The sequence below is a fragment of the Scyliorhinus torazame genome, chromosome 7 (genome assembly GCF_047496885.1).
Source record: "Scyliorhinus torazame isolate Kashiwa2021f chromosome 7, sScyTor2.1, whole genome shotgun sequence".
NCBI lineage: Eukaryota > Metazoa > Chordata > Chondrichthyes > Carcharhiniformes > Scyliorhinidae > Scyliorhinus > Scyliorhinus torazame.
The window spans coordinates 72,798,290-72,813,729 of NC_092713.1; the positions used below are offsets into that span (position 1 = coordinate 72,798,290).

The following is a 15,440-nucleotide window of genomic DNA, read 5'->3' on the forward strand; positions in this document are numbered from 1 at the left end:
TTGTACCACTGTGCCTCCCGCTACCTCTGCTGGGTCTGTTCAGGACAGGATGTAACCAGGAATGGTGAAGGTGGTATCTGGGACATTATCTGTAAGGTATGAATCTGTGAGTATGATGACATCAGGCTGTTGCTTGACTGATCTATGAGATGCCTCTCCCAATTTTGGCACAAGCCTCCAGATGTTAGTAAGGAGGACTTTGTAGGGTCGATAGGGCTGGGCTTGCCTTTGTCGTTTCCGGTGCATAGGTCGATGCCGAGTAGTGTGTCAAGTTTCATGCTTGTTTCCTTGTAGCAGTTGAATACAACTGAGTGGCTTGCTGGGCCAGATCAGAGGGCATTTTAGGAGTCAACCACATTACTATGGGTCAGACCATGTAGACCAGACCAGGTAAGGACAGCAGGTTTCCTTCCCTGAAGGTCATTAGTGAACCAGTTAGTTTTTTACAATAATTGACAATGGTTGATTGGTCATCATTAGACTTTTAATTTCAGATGTTTTATTGAGTTTAAATGTCACCATCTGCTGTGGTGGGATTCGAACCCGGGTCCTGAGGGCATTACCCTGGGTCTCTGGATTACCAGTTCCCCATAGCAATTCTTGGGGAATTGATGGAGGGTTGGCATTTGCATGTTGTGAATACTCATTAAATATGCAAGTTGCCATCATCATGTTCTTCCTCCCAATTACGTGCCTCGTCAGCGGGAAATTAGATGGGACTGGATCACAACTGGATATGTGTGGCATACGTGTCCATCTTCACTTCGCTTATGACTTTAAGGTGCATGAAATGTTAAGTGGACCAATTAACGGTGCATAGTGTTGCCGGCCTCACTGAGCCGAGCACCAGGAAGCCCATGGCAGTTCCCGCTTGTTGCCACACTTAGAAATCTTTCCAGAGAATTGTGCCAGTGTGTGTTTTGAATCTTAGGCAGGGCTGCACTCTACCAACAGAAACTACCATGGGACTGGGGTTTGTGAGTGGTGGAGGGTTGACAGAGCAATGAAGGTGTAGGGAACAGGGAGAGGGTTGGTGGGTGGGTTAGAGAAAGATGGCAGGCAGAGGGATAATGGGGTGGGGGGAGCTGGAGCATCACATGGAAGGGGTGAACACAAGCACAGCAGGAGGGTGGGTGGGTTTCCTTTGGCACAAGAGGGATGGGATGCACACAGATTCTAGAATAGGAAATGTGGCGAGAGTTGGGGACATTAGTGTAGAACAAGAAGGAAAGGTTGCATGCATACTCATGACTGGGAGGGTGGTTAAGGCTTGCACAAAAGGGAAGGGTTACACCGAGACTCATTATGTCAGGGAAGGAAATGGTGTCAAAATCAGTCCTGAAGGATTAGCGGGGCTGAATGACAGACAGTGTAATCCCAGGACTGAGACCAAAACATCATGTTGAGAGATTAGAGATAGTCCTGGAATTCTGTGGACCTCATTGATGGGTTGAGAGATTAAACCAGCTGACTACAGAAAGACAGCAGTTTCAGTTGTATTCCAGTGAAGCTCACTTTTGGTACGCTCCACATCAATAGCCTTTGGGAGGAATGTTGGTCCCATTAACTCTTGGTTATTTTCACCTCAACAAATCATTGCGGTGTCAAATTTTCACTCAATTCTACATCTTCCTAGCATCTCAATTGGACTAATAAAGTTGTTTCTAAGCTGTTTCAGTATCACCTTGTGTCAAAGCAAATGATTTTGATGCAGACTATAAATTTTGACAATTAAATAGAACTTATGATACTAAAGGAATATTTTCAGCAGAAACTGATAATTCAATGCTTTCTTATAAGCAAGTCAGTACCTGGATAATCAGGGTGACATGGAGTAGGATCTTTGTTGGTCAATGAACATACACTTCTATCTTTTGAGAGAGTAGATATTCCATGGCAACTTCCTATCGGAGAACTCAATTTATTATCTGAACACAAAAGAATTATATGTTTAAGAAACATAGTATGAGTGTTCTGCATGCTTTAAGAAGATATAGTCTAAATTTTGCATTTCAGTTGTTAAGTGAAAGGCAAAAATTGATTTTTAAAAACCCAAGCAGTTTTCATTAAATTTAGTATGCCCACCTCCCACCTGTTATACATGCTGTGAAACCAACATTATTTTGAGGCCCCAGCTTCAATGGCATTCAATGGTGAGCTGCACTTATCAAACCAGGACTCTGACACAGCTCCAAGTTACAGAACTGGCAGACAGTCAGAGTTCAGTGAAATCTGGGGAGGAGACTATCTTAAAGACAGCTATGCACAGACTCGATTATTTGTGTGAAGTCCAGCATTCTAGCTCCTTTTGGCCCCACAAAAAGAAATACAAAACATTTCTTTGGGCCATATTTTGAAAGGCCTGCAGCATTCCCTTTAAGACCATTGACAATGTTCATGCCACTACCAGTAGGTGCAAAGTATGCAAGACCCTATGTCACTGGACTATAATTTGTCTGAAAACAGACAGGGGCTCTGTCTCATCTTCCCAAGTCCCTATCTAGGATAGTATTGGCTTGGCTCTGCATCACCAACTCTTTTGTAATTTAACCTCTCCTACTTCCACCTTATCGCCAACCTTCCCTTTTATTGGTTTTCAACCCGCCCCCATCCCCGTATTTGCTTAAAACCTATTATATTTCCAACTTTTCTGATGAAAATTCATCAGTTTAAAATGTTAACTCTGTTTCTCTCTCCACAGATGCTGCCTGATTCTGATTATTTCCTGAATGTTCTGCTTTTATACACCGATAGAATCACTACAGTGTAGAAGGATGCCATTCGGCCCATTGAGTCTGCACTGACCCCCCCCCCCCCCCAAAGAACACCCTGCTCAGGCCCACAACCCATCCTATCCCTATAACCCAATAACCCCACCTAACCTATGGAACACAAAGGGGTAATTTATCATGGCCAATCCACCTAACCTGTACGTCTTTGGACTGTGGGAGGAAACCGGAGTACCCGGAGAACACCCAAGTAGACAGGGGGAGAATGTACAAACTCCACACAGACAGTGACCCAAGGTGGGAATTGAACCCGGGTTCCTGGCGCTGTGAGGCAGCAGTGCTAACCACTGGATGAAAATTGGCAATGAAATATAACTTGTGATAGTAAGGGCAGCACGGTGGCGCAGTGGGTTAACCCTGCAGCCTCACGGCGCCGTGTTCCCAGGTTCGATCCTGGCTCTGGGTCATTGTCCTGTGGAGTTTGCACATTCTCCCCGTGTTTGCGTGGGTTTCGTCCCCACAACCCAAAGATGTGCAGGGTAGGTGGATTGGCCACGCTAAATTGCCCCTTAATTGGAAAAAATTAATTGGGTACACTAACTTTATAAAAAGAAAAAAAAAGTGATAATAGATAAATATTATCCCTTTAAATTATGAGTTTTTGATGAATACCTTGGCAATTGGACTGTGATGGTACATTGTCTATCAATGAGCTTACACTTCCGGCACATTTCTGGAGAGTATTCCTACTTTGGCAACTTCCGACTGGAAAATTCAATCTATCATCTGAATACAGAAGAATTATAGTTTTAATAAACATGCATAATTCGATTGCACTCTTGTCAGTTTTTCTCTTTTTTTCTATTCACTCATTGGTTTGTGAGCATTGCTGACAAGCTTCATTCTTAATTGTCATTGAGAAGGAGGTGCTGAGCTGTCTCCTTGATTACAAATGTGAATAGCTTGCTCAGTCACATTGCTGGAATCAAATATCAGCCAGACCAAGTAAGGTCGGCAAATTTCTTTCTGATAGGAATTTATAACAATCCAATATTTTCATAATCTCTGCAAAGGAACCCACTTTTAATTTCAGATTTGCTTAATTAACTGAATTTTAAATTCCCCGGTTGCCATGTTGGAATTTGAACTCATATATACAGGTCATTAGTTAGGCATCTAAATTACTGGCTCAGTAATATAACCATTATGCTTAGAAATATCTCTATGTGATATATTGTTCATTCTTGGGATGTGTGCCACACATATGTGCCACACCTGTGCTACAGAATGACCATCTCTAACAGAAGAGAATCTAATCGTTTTTCTTTGACATTCAACATTGCCAATCCCCCATCACCGACATCCTGGGGGCTACCCATCTCCAAAGTCTTAACTGGATAAGTCGTTCAAATACTGTGACTACAAGAGCAATCGGAAGTTTGGGATTCTGCAGCCAGTAACTCATCTGACTCATTTACTATTTATAAGACAAGAGTATGATGAATCCCTCTACTTACCTGGATGAGTGTTACTCTATAATAATAATCTTTATTGTCACAAGTAGGCTTACATTAACACTGCAGTGAAGTTACTGTGAAAAACCTCTAGTCACCACATTCCGCCACCTGTTCAGGTACACAGGGAGAATTCAGAATGTTCAAGTTACCTAACAGCACGTCTTTTGGGACTTGTGGGAGGATACCGGAGCACCCGGAAGAAACCCACGCAAACATAAGGAGAACGTGCAGACTCCACACAGACAGTGACCCAAGCCGGAATCACACCTGGGACCCTGGAGCTGTGAAGCAACAGTGCTAACCACTGTCCTACTGTGCAGACAACAAAAGAACAAAAGCTTGACATTCTCCAAGACAAAACAGCCCACATGATTGGCACACCATCTACCAGCTTAAACATTTCCCCCCTCCACCATTGGTGCAGTGGCAGCAGTATTACCAGTTCCAAGTGTACAGCACTATAAACAGTATCAACAGTACATACCAAACCTCTGATCTCTACCAACCAGAAGGACAAGGGCACCAGATGCCTGGTAAGAAGTTATTGTCCATTCCTAGTTGACCTTGAGCAGGTGGTGCTATCTGCTTGAACTACTGCTGTCCATGTGGTGTGGATATTGACAGTATCAGGAAGTTGAAGGAAAACTTGGAGATGGTAGTATTCCCAGGCATCTGATGCCCTTGTTCTTCTGGTTGGTAGAACCCTAGAGAGCAGCGCCAGGGTGTTGCACAGGCATGACCCTCTTTCCCTGGGACTGTATTTACCTGTGCGTCATTAGTAGGTTCTGCTTGCCAGGTGCACTTCGTTAAGGACATTTTGTGATTCATGTTGGCATGTAATGAACAGTCTAATGTGGGGTACTATCAGCATAAAACTTGCTCTGTATTGGTAATTAAGTCGGGATCACCGTTACATCACTGGTGAGGGCTGGGACAATTGAGTGGGGAAATCCAACCAGCGTAAAAGCCACATTTTGGGATTCCAGATTGATTCTCTGCACCCTCTGCCATCCAAGCCCTCCTCCCCAAACAAGCCTCTGATTGCTCATGTAGCTACAGTATTTATATGGCTGGTCCAATTAAAACTTTGTAGAGTGCAACCGTGATGTTAATAGTGGTAGATTTGGCGATGTTGAATGTCCAGAAAAAATGATTAAATTCTCTGTTGTTAGAGATGGTCATTGCTTGGCACTGGTGTGACACAAATGTTAAATGCCATTTTTCAGTTGTTCGGGTTTTGTTAAATGAGGCATGGACGAAAATGGTACTGTGTATTCATCAGCGATCTTACATTTCTGACCTTACGTTGGAGGGAATACTTTGATGAAACAGCTGAAGATGGTTCCATCTAGGACACTACCCTGGAAACTGAGATAGTGCTATCTGGGGCTGAGACGATTGGCCTTCAACGGCCACACCCTTTTACTGTTCCAGGTATGTTTCCAGTCAATGGAGATTCTCATCAAGGGCAGGCACTCTCACCTCTTGAATTCAGCTTTTTAGTCCATGTTTGAACCAAGGCTAGACTGATGTTGACCCTAGTTGAACCCAAACTGAGCATCCTTGAGCAGGTTATTACTGAGTAAGTTCTGTTGATAGCACTGCCAATGAAATATTCTCTCACTTTGCTTATGATTGTGAGTAGACTCATGGGACAGTAATAGGCTGGTTTGGATTTTTCCTGCTTTTTGTGCACAGGACATTTTTCACATTGTCGGGTAGATGCCAGTGTTGTACCAGTTTGGCTAATGGGGCACAGCTAGTTCTTGAGCATGTCTTCAGTATTACAGCTGAGATGTTGTCAGAGCCCATGGTCTTCGCCATATCCAACTCCTTCAGCTGCTTCCTGATACAACATGGACTGAATCAAATTGTCTAAAAACTAACATCAGGAGGAAACCAAGGTGGATCTTCCACTCTGCACTTTTGGCTGAAGATGGTTGTAAATACTTGAACTTTGTCTTTATCATTTAGGATAAGAATGTTTTTGAAGCCTCCTCCTCCGGTTAGTTGACTAATTATCTACCACCATTCATGATTGGATACAGGACTGCAGACCTTGGGCGGGATTCTTCAGAAACCAGCGGGGCAGGCAACTCCGGCGCGAAGGAGGGCCTCCGTCGGCCAGGGTGAGTTGGCGCATGCGCGGGAGTGCCAGTGTGTGCTAGCATCATTCAGCGCATGTGCAGGGGGGTTCATCTCCGCGCCGGCCATCGCAGACCATTACACCAGCCGGCGCGGAGGAATAGAGTGCCCCCACGGCACAGGCCTGCCCGTGGATCGTGGGCTCCGATCGTGGGCCAGGCCACCATGGGGGGACCCCCCGGGGCCAGACCCTCCCGCACCCCCCCCCGAGGACCCCGGAGGCCACCCGCAGAGCCAGGTCCCGCCGATAAGTACCTAGTCTAATTTACGCCGGCGGGATCCGCCGAAAACGGGCGGCCACTTGGCCCATCACGGGCCGGAGAATCGACGTGGGGCCGCTGCCATCAGCCACCAACCGGCGCTGTGCGATTCCTGCCCCCGCCAAAACCCCGGCACCGGAGAATTCGGCAGCCGGCGGGGGCGAGATTCACGCCGCCCCCACGGCGATTCTCCGACCCAGCGGGAGGTCGGAGAATCCCGCCCCACAGATCTGATCCATTTGTTGTGGGGGTCATATAACACTTATGTTCCAGTGTTTATTTTAAGAATATGTCATTAGGTCCAGGGTAATATACAAGGCTCTGGCCCAAGCTCAGTTGGGTGTGCAAAGTCGGGAAAATTCCCAGCTTGACAAATTTCACCTTTAAAAATGTCCACCTGTGACTGACTCCCGGTGGCGGCCATGGAGTGAGTGGTCGTATATTTAGCAGCTCCTGCTCGAGGCGTTTTTTTTTGTCCTTTCCCTGTTTGCTGGGCAGATGTTTTGGTGGAAAAAGGTGCAGAGGTGATTGAGGAAAGTTAAACACCAGTGGTGGTGCTGGTGGAAGGATCCACAGACCAGGCGTGGGTTGAGAAGAAGGGAACTGCAAGAAATTCTTTGTGCATCACAGGTGAAGGTGTTGGAGGGTAATTGAGTTAAAGTATGATCTGGCGCGATCTAGGAGAATGGTGAAACAAGCTTGAGGGAATAATCTATTCCCAGACCTATTATTTGGTAAGAATATTCATCATTGTTTTGGAAATATTGGGTGGGATTCTCCGCAAACGGCACGATGTCCGCCGACCGGCGGCAAACACGGCGCGAATCAGTCCGGCATCGCGCCGCCCCAAACATCGCTAATTCTCCGGCCCGGAATGGGCTAGCAGCGGCGTGACGCTATTCGCGCTGGCTCACGTGGTTCACGCCGCACGGCGTGACGGCACAAAAGACGCGCTGCTCCACCCACCCGACCAGAAGGCCCGACCGGATGGCCGCCCGCCGCGCAGCCCCGAGGTTCCAGTACCGCGACATCGAGGCGCTCCTGGACGCAGTGGAGCAGAAGAGGGAGGCCCTGTATCCCGGACACGGCCGCAGGGTCGCCCCACGCCACATCCGGCGTCTGTGGAGGGAGGTGGCAGAGGCCGTCAGCGCTGTGGCTCTGACCCCACGGACAGGCACCCAGTGCCACAAGAAGGTGAACGGCCTCGTCAGGGCAGCCAGGGCGAGCCCCCCCCCCCACTCCCTGCCCGATATCCATATCCCCCATCCCCATAGCCCCCCTCCCCCTATATCCCCTCTCCCCCATATCCCCCCTCCCTCTCCCCATATCACCCCTCCCCCATATCCCCCTCCCCATATCCCCCCTCCCCCATATCCCCCCTCCCCATATTCCCCCTCCCCATATCCCCTCCCCATATTCCCCCTCCCCCATATCCCCCCTCTCCCCCCAAGTGAATCCAGCCCTAACCCTAACCTCTACAATACACACGCAACCGATGGTGTGCATTCATATACCTGTCGAACACTGTTGCCCTTTACCCTTGCCCCCCCCCCCCCACAGGAGCAGCGCGCACACAACAATAGGGAGCATGTGAGGACTGGAGGAGGCCCAACTGATGAGAGGCCACTCACCGAACATGAGGAAAGGGCCCTGGAACTGGCTGGCGGACCTGAGGACCGGGAGGTTACGAATGCAGAGGTCGGGGGCCCACCAGCAAGTGAGCCACCGACAGCCTGTCCCCATATTCCCCCTCCCCCATATCACCTGATCACCGCCTGCGTGTCTAACCATGCATGCTTCATTGTGTATCGCAGGAGCAAACGTCGAGGCACCCATCCCCGCAGATGCAGACCGCCTGGAGGATGCCCCTCGGAGACCACAGGAGACGGAGAGACCCGGACCCTCTTGCATGCGACGCCCGCAGGATGCCACTCGGAGACCACGGGAGACGGAGAGACCCGGACCCTCTGGCATGCGACGCCCGCAGGATGCCCCTCGGAGACCACGGGAGACGGGGAGACCCGGACACTCTGGCACGCGACGCCCGCAGGATGCCCCATGGAGACCACGGGATACAGAGAGACCCGGACCCTCTGGCACGCGATGCCCGCAGGATGCCCCTCGGAGACCACGGGAGGCGCAGAGACCCGGAACCTCTGGCACGCGACGCCCGCAGGATGCCCCTCGGAGACCACGGGAGACAGAGGGACCCGGACCCTCTGGCACGCGATGCCCGCAGGATACCCCACGGAGACCATGGGAGACGGAGAGACCTAGAGCAACAGGGAGACGACGCCCCCGTCTCATGTGGGTGCGGCGATGCAGGCATGTGCCACCCAGCGACGAGGGGGGCAGCCACAGGCCCCCGTCGCAGCCGAGCCACGAAACCACAACCCAGGACACCCCTACCCAGGACACCCCTATCCAGGACACCCCGATCCAGGATACCCCTACCCAGGAAACTGAAATACAGGACAGTGACACAGAGTGGATGGGTGGAGGCGAACCGCCACCCCAAAGTACCATGGCCTCAGAGTCGGACGATGCGCATGACACAACGCCACTGCTATCTCCAACACCCTCCGCCATCGCAGAGACACTCACCTCGGTTGGGCACTTCTGTGATGAGGCGTCTGGTACACTCACTGGCGCGCACAACACAGCTGTCCCGGTACAGCAGTTGGAGGGAGGAGCAGCAGAGGGGCCGGGCGGTCGGAGGGCAACCCGGCGCAAGCGAACACCTGCCGCCCAGATGGATCCTGGGTTCCTGGAGTTACCACACCCACCCATAGCTCCGATGCAACCACCGAACCTGGGACGAGCGAAGAGGGTGACGGCCTGCTTACGGCAGCTGCAGTCGCAGGTGGAGGAGTCCACCTGCGTCCAGGAGCTGGGAGTGGTGCCGATCATGCGTGCCACCCAGGCTGACACCGCACGGGTGGCGTCTGCCATGGAGGCAGTGGGTGCGACGGTGTCAGACATGGGGAGCGGTTTGCGAGGCCTGGGGCTTTCCGTGCAGGCGGCGTCTGTGGCCCAGGACATGGCTGCCCTCTCACAGGAGGCCATGAGCCAGCGCCAGCGGCAAATGCGCTCAATGCCATAGCCCAATCTCAGCAGGCAATGGCCCAATCCCTGCAGGCCATCGCTGAGGGCATCAGCGCCATTGCCCATGCGCTAGCCGGCGTTGCACAGTCACAGACAGGGATGGGCAACTCCCTAAGCTCCATGGCTGCAAACCTGCAGACCCTTGTCGATACCAGCACGGGCCTCCAGGACAGGCAGCGCCAGATGTCGGAGGGGCGTCGGATGGCCAGTCCGTTCGCATCCCCCACCCATGTAGAGGCCCGGGGGCCATCGGGCACCCCGAGGGAGGAGGAGGTGCTGGGGCCCGTCTCGGGTCCCCCTGTAGGGGAGGTCCCGGAACACCTCAACACCTCGGGCTCCCCCCTTCCGTCCCAGGTGCATCGGGTGAGTAACGGGCAGGACAGGCTGGCAGCTCGCCATCCCAGTCGCCCGGGCCGCAGCCTGGCCCATCTAGGCCAGGACGCCCCAGGAAACAGCCGCCAAAGGGATCCAGAGTCAGAGGGCAGGAATCACAGGAGTCCACCTCCTGTTCTGCTGTACCGTCTGGGGAAACACCTAGGCGTAGTCAAAGGGCCCGTAAGGCCAAACAATTAGACACTGAGTAATTTGGCACAGGTGCAGGGCACAGATGAGTTTTAGGGGCGAGGGCACGTGCATGCACTGCTTTTGTTATTAAAGTCAATGTTACACTTCCAGAAGCTGCCTTTGTGCTCTGTCCAAAGCGTGCGGGGGTGTCATGTACGTTGAGCGCAAGTGTGTGTGTGAGGGGTGGTCTTACCTCGGCCCCAGGTGAGTCTGCCCCCTTCCCCCTGGGCCGCTCTCACCATTCCCCCGGGCAGAGGACGGGACCGTGTGCTGCAGTGTCACAGCTGCATGCAGGTATGGTCCAGGTAGATGGTGGTACTGTGGCCATGGGTCAGACATCGTCCAACGATGTGGAGCCAGGAGCTCATCGCAGAGCGGGTTGTCATCATCCTCCATGGCCTGCAATAGACACGCGTCCACCGGCAACTGTGTGCGCCCGGCCATTGTGCCGCAGGTGGATCTGCAAGGGTGGTGTGGTGTGCATGCGGGTGGGGTGGGTGGGGTTGGAGGGGGGGTGAGGGTGCTGGGTGGGTGGATGGGTGGGGGGGGTGAGGGTGTTCGGGTGTTGCCATGGTGTGCGGTATGTGGCCATACTAGCCGATTCCCACGCCCCTCTAGTCAGTGAAGCGGGCGTCTATCAGCCTGTCCCGTGCCCGCTGGCCCCGCCGGTAATGGTGGACAGCCACCCGCCCATGTCTAGCCCGTCTGCCCTGACCATTGCCCCCATCCCCCTCATCTGGGAGGACTGCGCCTCTTCCCGCTGCTCCTCCACTCTGCCCTTCTCTGCCTGCGGCACATCGCCCCTCTGCTGGGCTATGTTGTGCAGGACGCAGCACACTACAATGATGCGGCCGACCCTATCCGACGGATACTGTAGGTCCAGGCACCTGAAACGCATCTTGAGCACGCCAAAGCACCTCTCTATCACACGCCTTGTCGCTGCATGGGCATCATTATTGCGGTTCTCCGCGTCATTCCGTGGCCTCCGTACAGGTGTCATCAGCCATGGCCGCAATGGGTAGCCCCTGTCGCCCAGCAACCAGCCCCTCAGCCAGGGATGGCATCACTCGTACATGCCGGGGATGTATGACCGTGACAACACGTATGAGTCGTGTACATTGCCTGGGTACCGGGCGCAGACGTTCAAGATAATCATGCGGTGATCGCAGACCACCTGTATGTTCATGGAATAGGTCCCCTTCCTATTGGTGAATAAGGCCCTGTTTTCTGCAGGTGGCCGCACGGCGACGTGCATCCCATCGATCGCGCCCTGGTCCATGGGGAAGCCGGCCACAGCAGAGAAGCCCATGGCCCGGGCATCTTGGCTGGCCTGGTCCACAGGGAAGCGGATGTAGCGGTCCGCAATGGCATATTGGGCGTCTGTCACTGCCCGGATGCACCGGTGCACCGATGTCTACGAGATGCCAGACAGGCCCACACCTGGCGTCTGGAATGACCCCGTGGCATAAAGGTTCAGGGCCACCGTAACCTTGACGGACACGGAGAGAGGGTGTCCCCCGCCAGTGCCACGCGGTGCCAGGTGTGCCAGCAGGTGACAGATGTGCGTCACGGTTTCCCGGCTCATCCGGAGTCTCCTCCTGCTTTCCAAGCCATGAGGTCCTGGTACGACAGCCGGGGCCGGTACACATGGGGCCTCCTCGGGTGCCTCCATTGCCGTGGTGCCGCGACATCCTCCTCCCCCTCCTCGTCCTGTCGGGCGGGTGTCCCTCCAGTCTGGGCGGCTGCCGCCTGCCCCTCTGCGGCAGCCTGCGTCGCCTCTCTGGCACGCTCCTCCTCCTTATCCAGGGCAACATGGACAATAGCGGCTGCCGCCACGGCGGCCAACATCGCTGGCTGATCGGAAAACATGATGGCCTGCAGGGCGGGGGGGGGGGGGGACGACATGTCATCATTGCATGTAACCCCTCCTCCCCCAGCCAGGTGGCTTGGACCGCATGGGCGCGACTGTTGGAGGATGGCACCTGGCCAGGCGGACTAACTCCCCCCCCTCCCCGGCACGCACCCCCCCGTCCCCCGTCCCCCTCCCCGGCAGTGATCCTCCTGTCCCCCTCCCCGACACATATCTCCCCGTCCCCCTCCCCGACACGCACCTCCCCGTCCCCCTCCCCGTCGGTCATCCTCCCGTCCCCCTCCCCGGCAGTCATCCACCCATCCCCCTCCCCGGCACGTACCCACCCCCCTCCCCCGGTACGCATCTCCCCGTCCCCCTCCCCGGCACGCACCCCCCTGTCCCCCTCCCTGTCGGTCATCCTCCCGTCCCCCTCCCCGGCACGCACCCCCCCACCCCCCTCCCCGGCACGCACCTCCCTGTCCCCCTCCCCGGCAGTCATCCTCCCGTCCCCCACCCCGCACGCACCTCCCCGTCCCCCTCCCCGGCACGCGCCCCCTCGTCCCCCTCCCCGGCACGCACCTCCCCATTCCCCTCCCCGGCAGTCATCCTCCCGTCCCCCTCCCCGGCACGCACCCCCCCGTCCCCCTCCCCGGCAGTCATCCTCCCGTCCCCCTCCCCGGCATGCACCCCCCCGTCCCCCTCCCCGGCACGCTCCCCGGCATGCATCCTCCCGTCCCGCTCCCCGGCACGCAGCTCCCCGTCCCCCTCCCCGGCAGTCATCCTCCCGTCCCCCTCCCCGGCATGCACCCCCCCGTCCCCCTCCCCGGCACGCACCTCCCCGGCACGCTCCCCGGCATGCATCCTCCCGTCCCCCTCCCCGGCACGCAGCTCCCCGTCCCCCTCCCCGGCAGTCATCCTCCTGTCCCCCTCCCCGGCACGCAGCTCCCCGTCCCCCTCCCCGGCAGCCATCCTCCCGTCCCCGGCACTCACCCCGCCTCCCGGCACTCACCCCACCCCCTCGCGGCACTCCCCCCGAAGCCCACCCCACTCTACCCCCCCCCCCCCCCCCCCCCCCCGCCGCACACACATCCACACACACCTCTCCCACACACACACACAGACTGCGGCCACGCCATCACCTCTCCTGTGGCCAACCCCCCAGGCCGTCACCCACCTCCACGCTGGACGGCGTCAACCATCAGCACTGGTTGATGCCGATTAAAAGGTGGTTTGATTTACGCCGGACTTCGGTCCATCTGGACGGGAGAATATCGGCAGCCCCGGATTCCATTGCCTCGCTCCCGCCCCTGCCATTCTCCGAGGCGGGCGGTGCGATTGACGCCCGCCGACTTTTCTCCCTTCGGAGAATTCGGCGGGCGGTGGGGGCGCGATTCTCCGACCCGGTGAGGGGTTGGAGAATCGCGCCCATCAAGTTGAATTTTGCTTCCAGTATCATGTTACTGAAACTGATAGAGGTGGAAAAGTGGGTTAAGGACCTTTTAAACCAGATCTCTTTAAATTTTGGCATAATTTCCACTGCATACAATGTCCAAAAACAAGCAAGCATATTTGGAGGAGGTAATAATAATACGACGTTGATGTTTGCTACATTTTTGGTCATTATGACAGTATTTATATTGGCCATTAAAACACACACAAGTGTCAGCACAACATCAGTATTATTCAAAATCTACACTGTCCAAGTGCCTAAAGCTTGTTCCATCGTACTTTTCTGTTGCAGTACTATGTCATAAGTGACCTTCTAAAACTAGTCTCATGCCCCTTCTAGGTGCTGTTAGAGTGGCAGGATTGGATGTTATCATAATCATCTAGTTTCATAGTCTACATTAATGTTATAGATATTAAGTTTTAGGTTGAAGATTAAAGGGCTGAATGTATGATAAATGGAAAAGCCCAGTTAAGAAACTGATAAACAAGGCTGCTGTAAAGGCAAATCAAACAAACCGACATAAGTAACCTATGTTTATCTTACATGGTTGAAATTGATTGTTAAAAATAAACTTGAACAGGGGACATGCTTTTAATGGTCTCAATAATCTTTGTAAAAATGTACTTAGAATTATCAGGGAAAAAAAGCTGAGGCAGATTGTAAACAGATTTTTTCATGGGCAAGTCTGAAGAGAGGACAATTAAATATCCAGTAGATATATAAATTATTTATGGGGATCACAGAATCAAAGAGTTGATCTGAAGGTTAAATAATTAGTTTACATTTCTATTTGTGAACATCCGAAATAATGCTCCGTTGTCATGGAGATGGGCTGTGGGGATTAGAAGGTTCTTTTGTTTAATTTAGCCATTTTCTTCTCACAGGAGACAGTTGCAGATTTGGGCATTGTGTAGATTGCAGCTCACTGAGTCAAGGGAGAAAAAGGAAGTAAATGTTAGTCGTCAGTTCTACAAGTGCATTTCAACTTCTTTGGGCAGCACAGTAGCACAAGTGATTAGCACTGTGGCTTCACAGCGCCAGGGTCCCAGGTTCGATTCCCTGCTGGGTCACTGTCTGTGTGGAGTCTGCACGTTCTCCCCGTGTCTGCGTGGGTTTCCTCTGGGTGCTCCGGTTTCCTCCCACAGTCCAAAGACGTGCAGGTTGGGTGGGTTGGCCATAATAAATTGCCCTTAGTGGCCAAAAAAAAAGGTTAGGAGGGGTTATTCGGTTACGGGGATCGGGTGGAAGTAAGTGCTTAAGTGGGTCGGTGCAGACTCGATGGGCCCAATGGCCTCCTTCTGCACTGTATGTTCTAGGTTCTATAAATTGGGGTAGTCAAAGTGTAAAGGGTTTAGAAGGAGCAAATTTCTTGAAATGTATTCAGGGGAGTTTTTTGTATCAATATGTAGAAGGCCCAACAAGTGATGGAGTAATGCTGGATCTTGTTCTGGGGAACGAAGCCGGATAGGTGCTCAATGGGGCAGTGGGGGAGTATTTTAGTATTAGCAATCACAACACGGTATGGTTCAAGTTTGTTCGGCACAAGGAAAGAGATGACCTGCAAAAGACGGTTTGGGATTGGGGCAAGGCAGATTTTGCTAAAACCAGGCAGGATCGGGCCAAAGTTGAATGGGAATAAGTTCTTGTGGGAAAATCTGCAGCGGAGGGCATTCAAAAAAGAAACGGGGAGAGTACAGGTCCAACGTGTTCCCTGTAGGGAGAAATGTAGGATCAATAAGTTCAGGGAACCCTGGATGTCTTGGACAATCCAGGACTGGGTAAGGAGAAAGAGAAAGGCTTTTAGCAAGTCCAAAGGGA

At 53.2% G+C, this 15,440-nt stretch overlaps 1 protein-coding gene across 2 annotated transcripts in view; it reads right to left on the minus strand.

The window, feature by feature from the left end:
• The window catches only part of LOC140427288 (uncharacterized), a 442,867-nt gene that overhangs the window by 60,242 nt on the left and 367,185 nt on the right, over positions 1-15,440 (minus strand). For both annotated transcript variants that reach the window (XM_072512862.1, XM_072512863.1), the window contains 2 exons: positions 3,402-3,515; positions 1,812-1,928 (listed from right to left, as the gene is read on the minus strand). In XM_072512862.1, the coding sequence (XP_072368963.1) occupies positions 1,812-1,928; positions 3,402-3,515 (231 nt within the window). The remainder of the gene's footprint in view (positions 1-1,811; positions 1,929-3,401; positions 3,516-15,440) is intronic.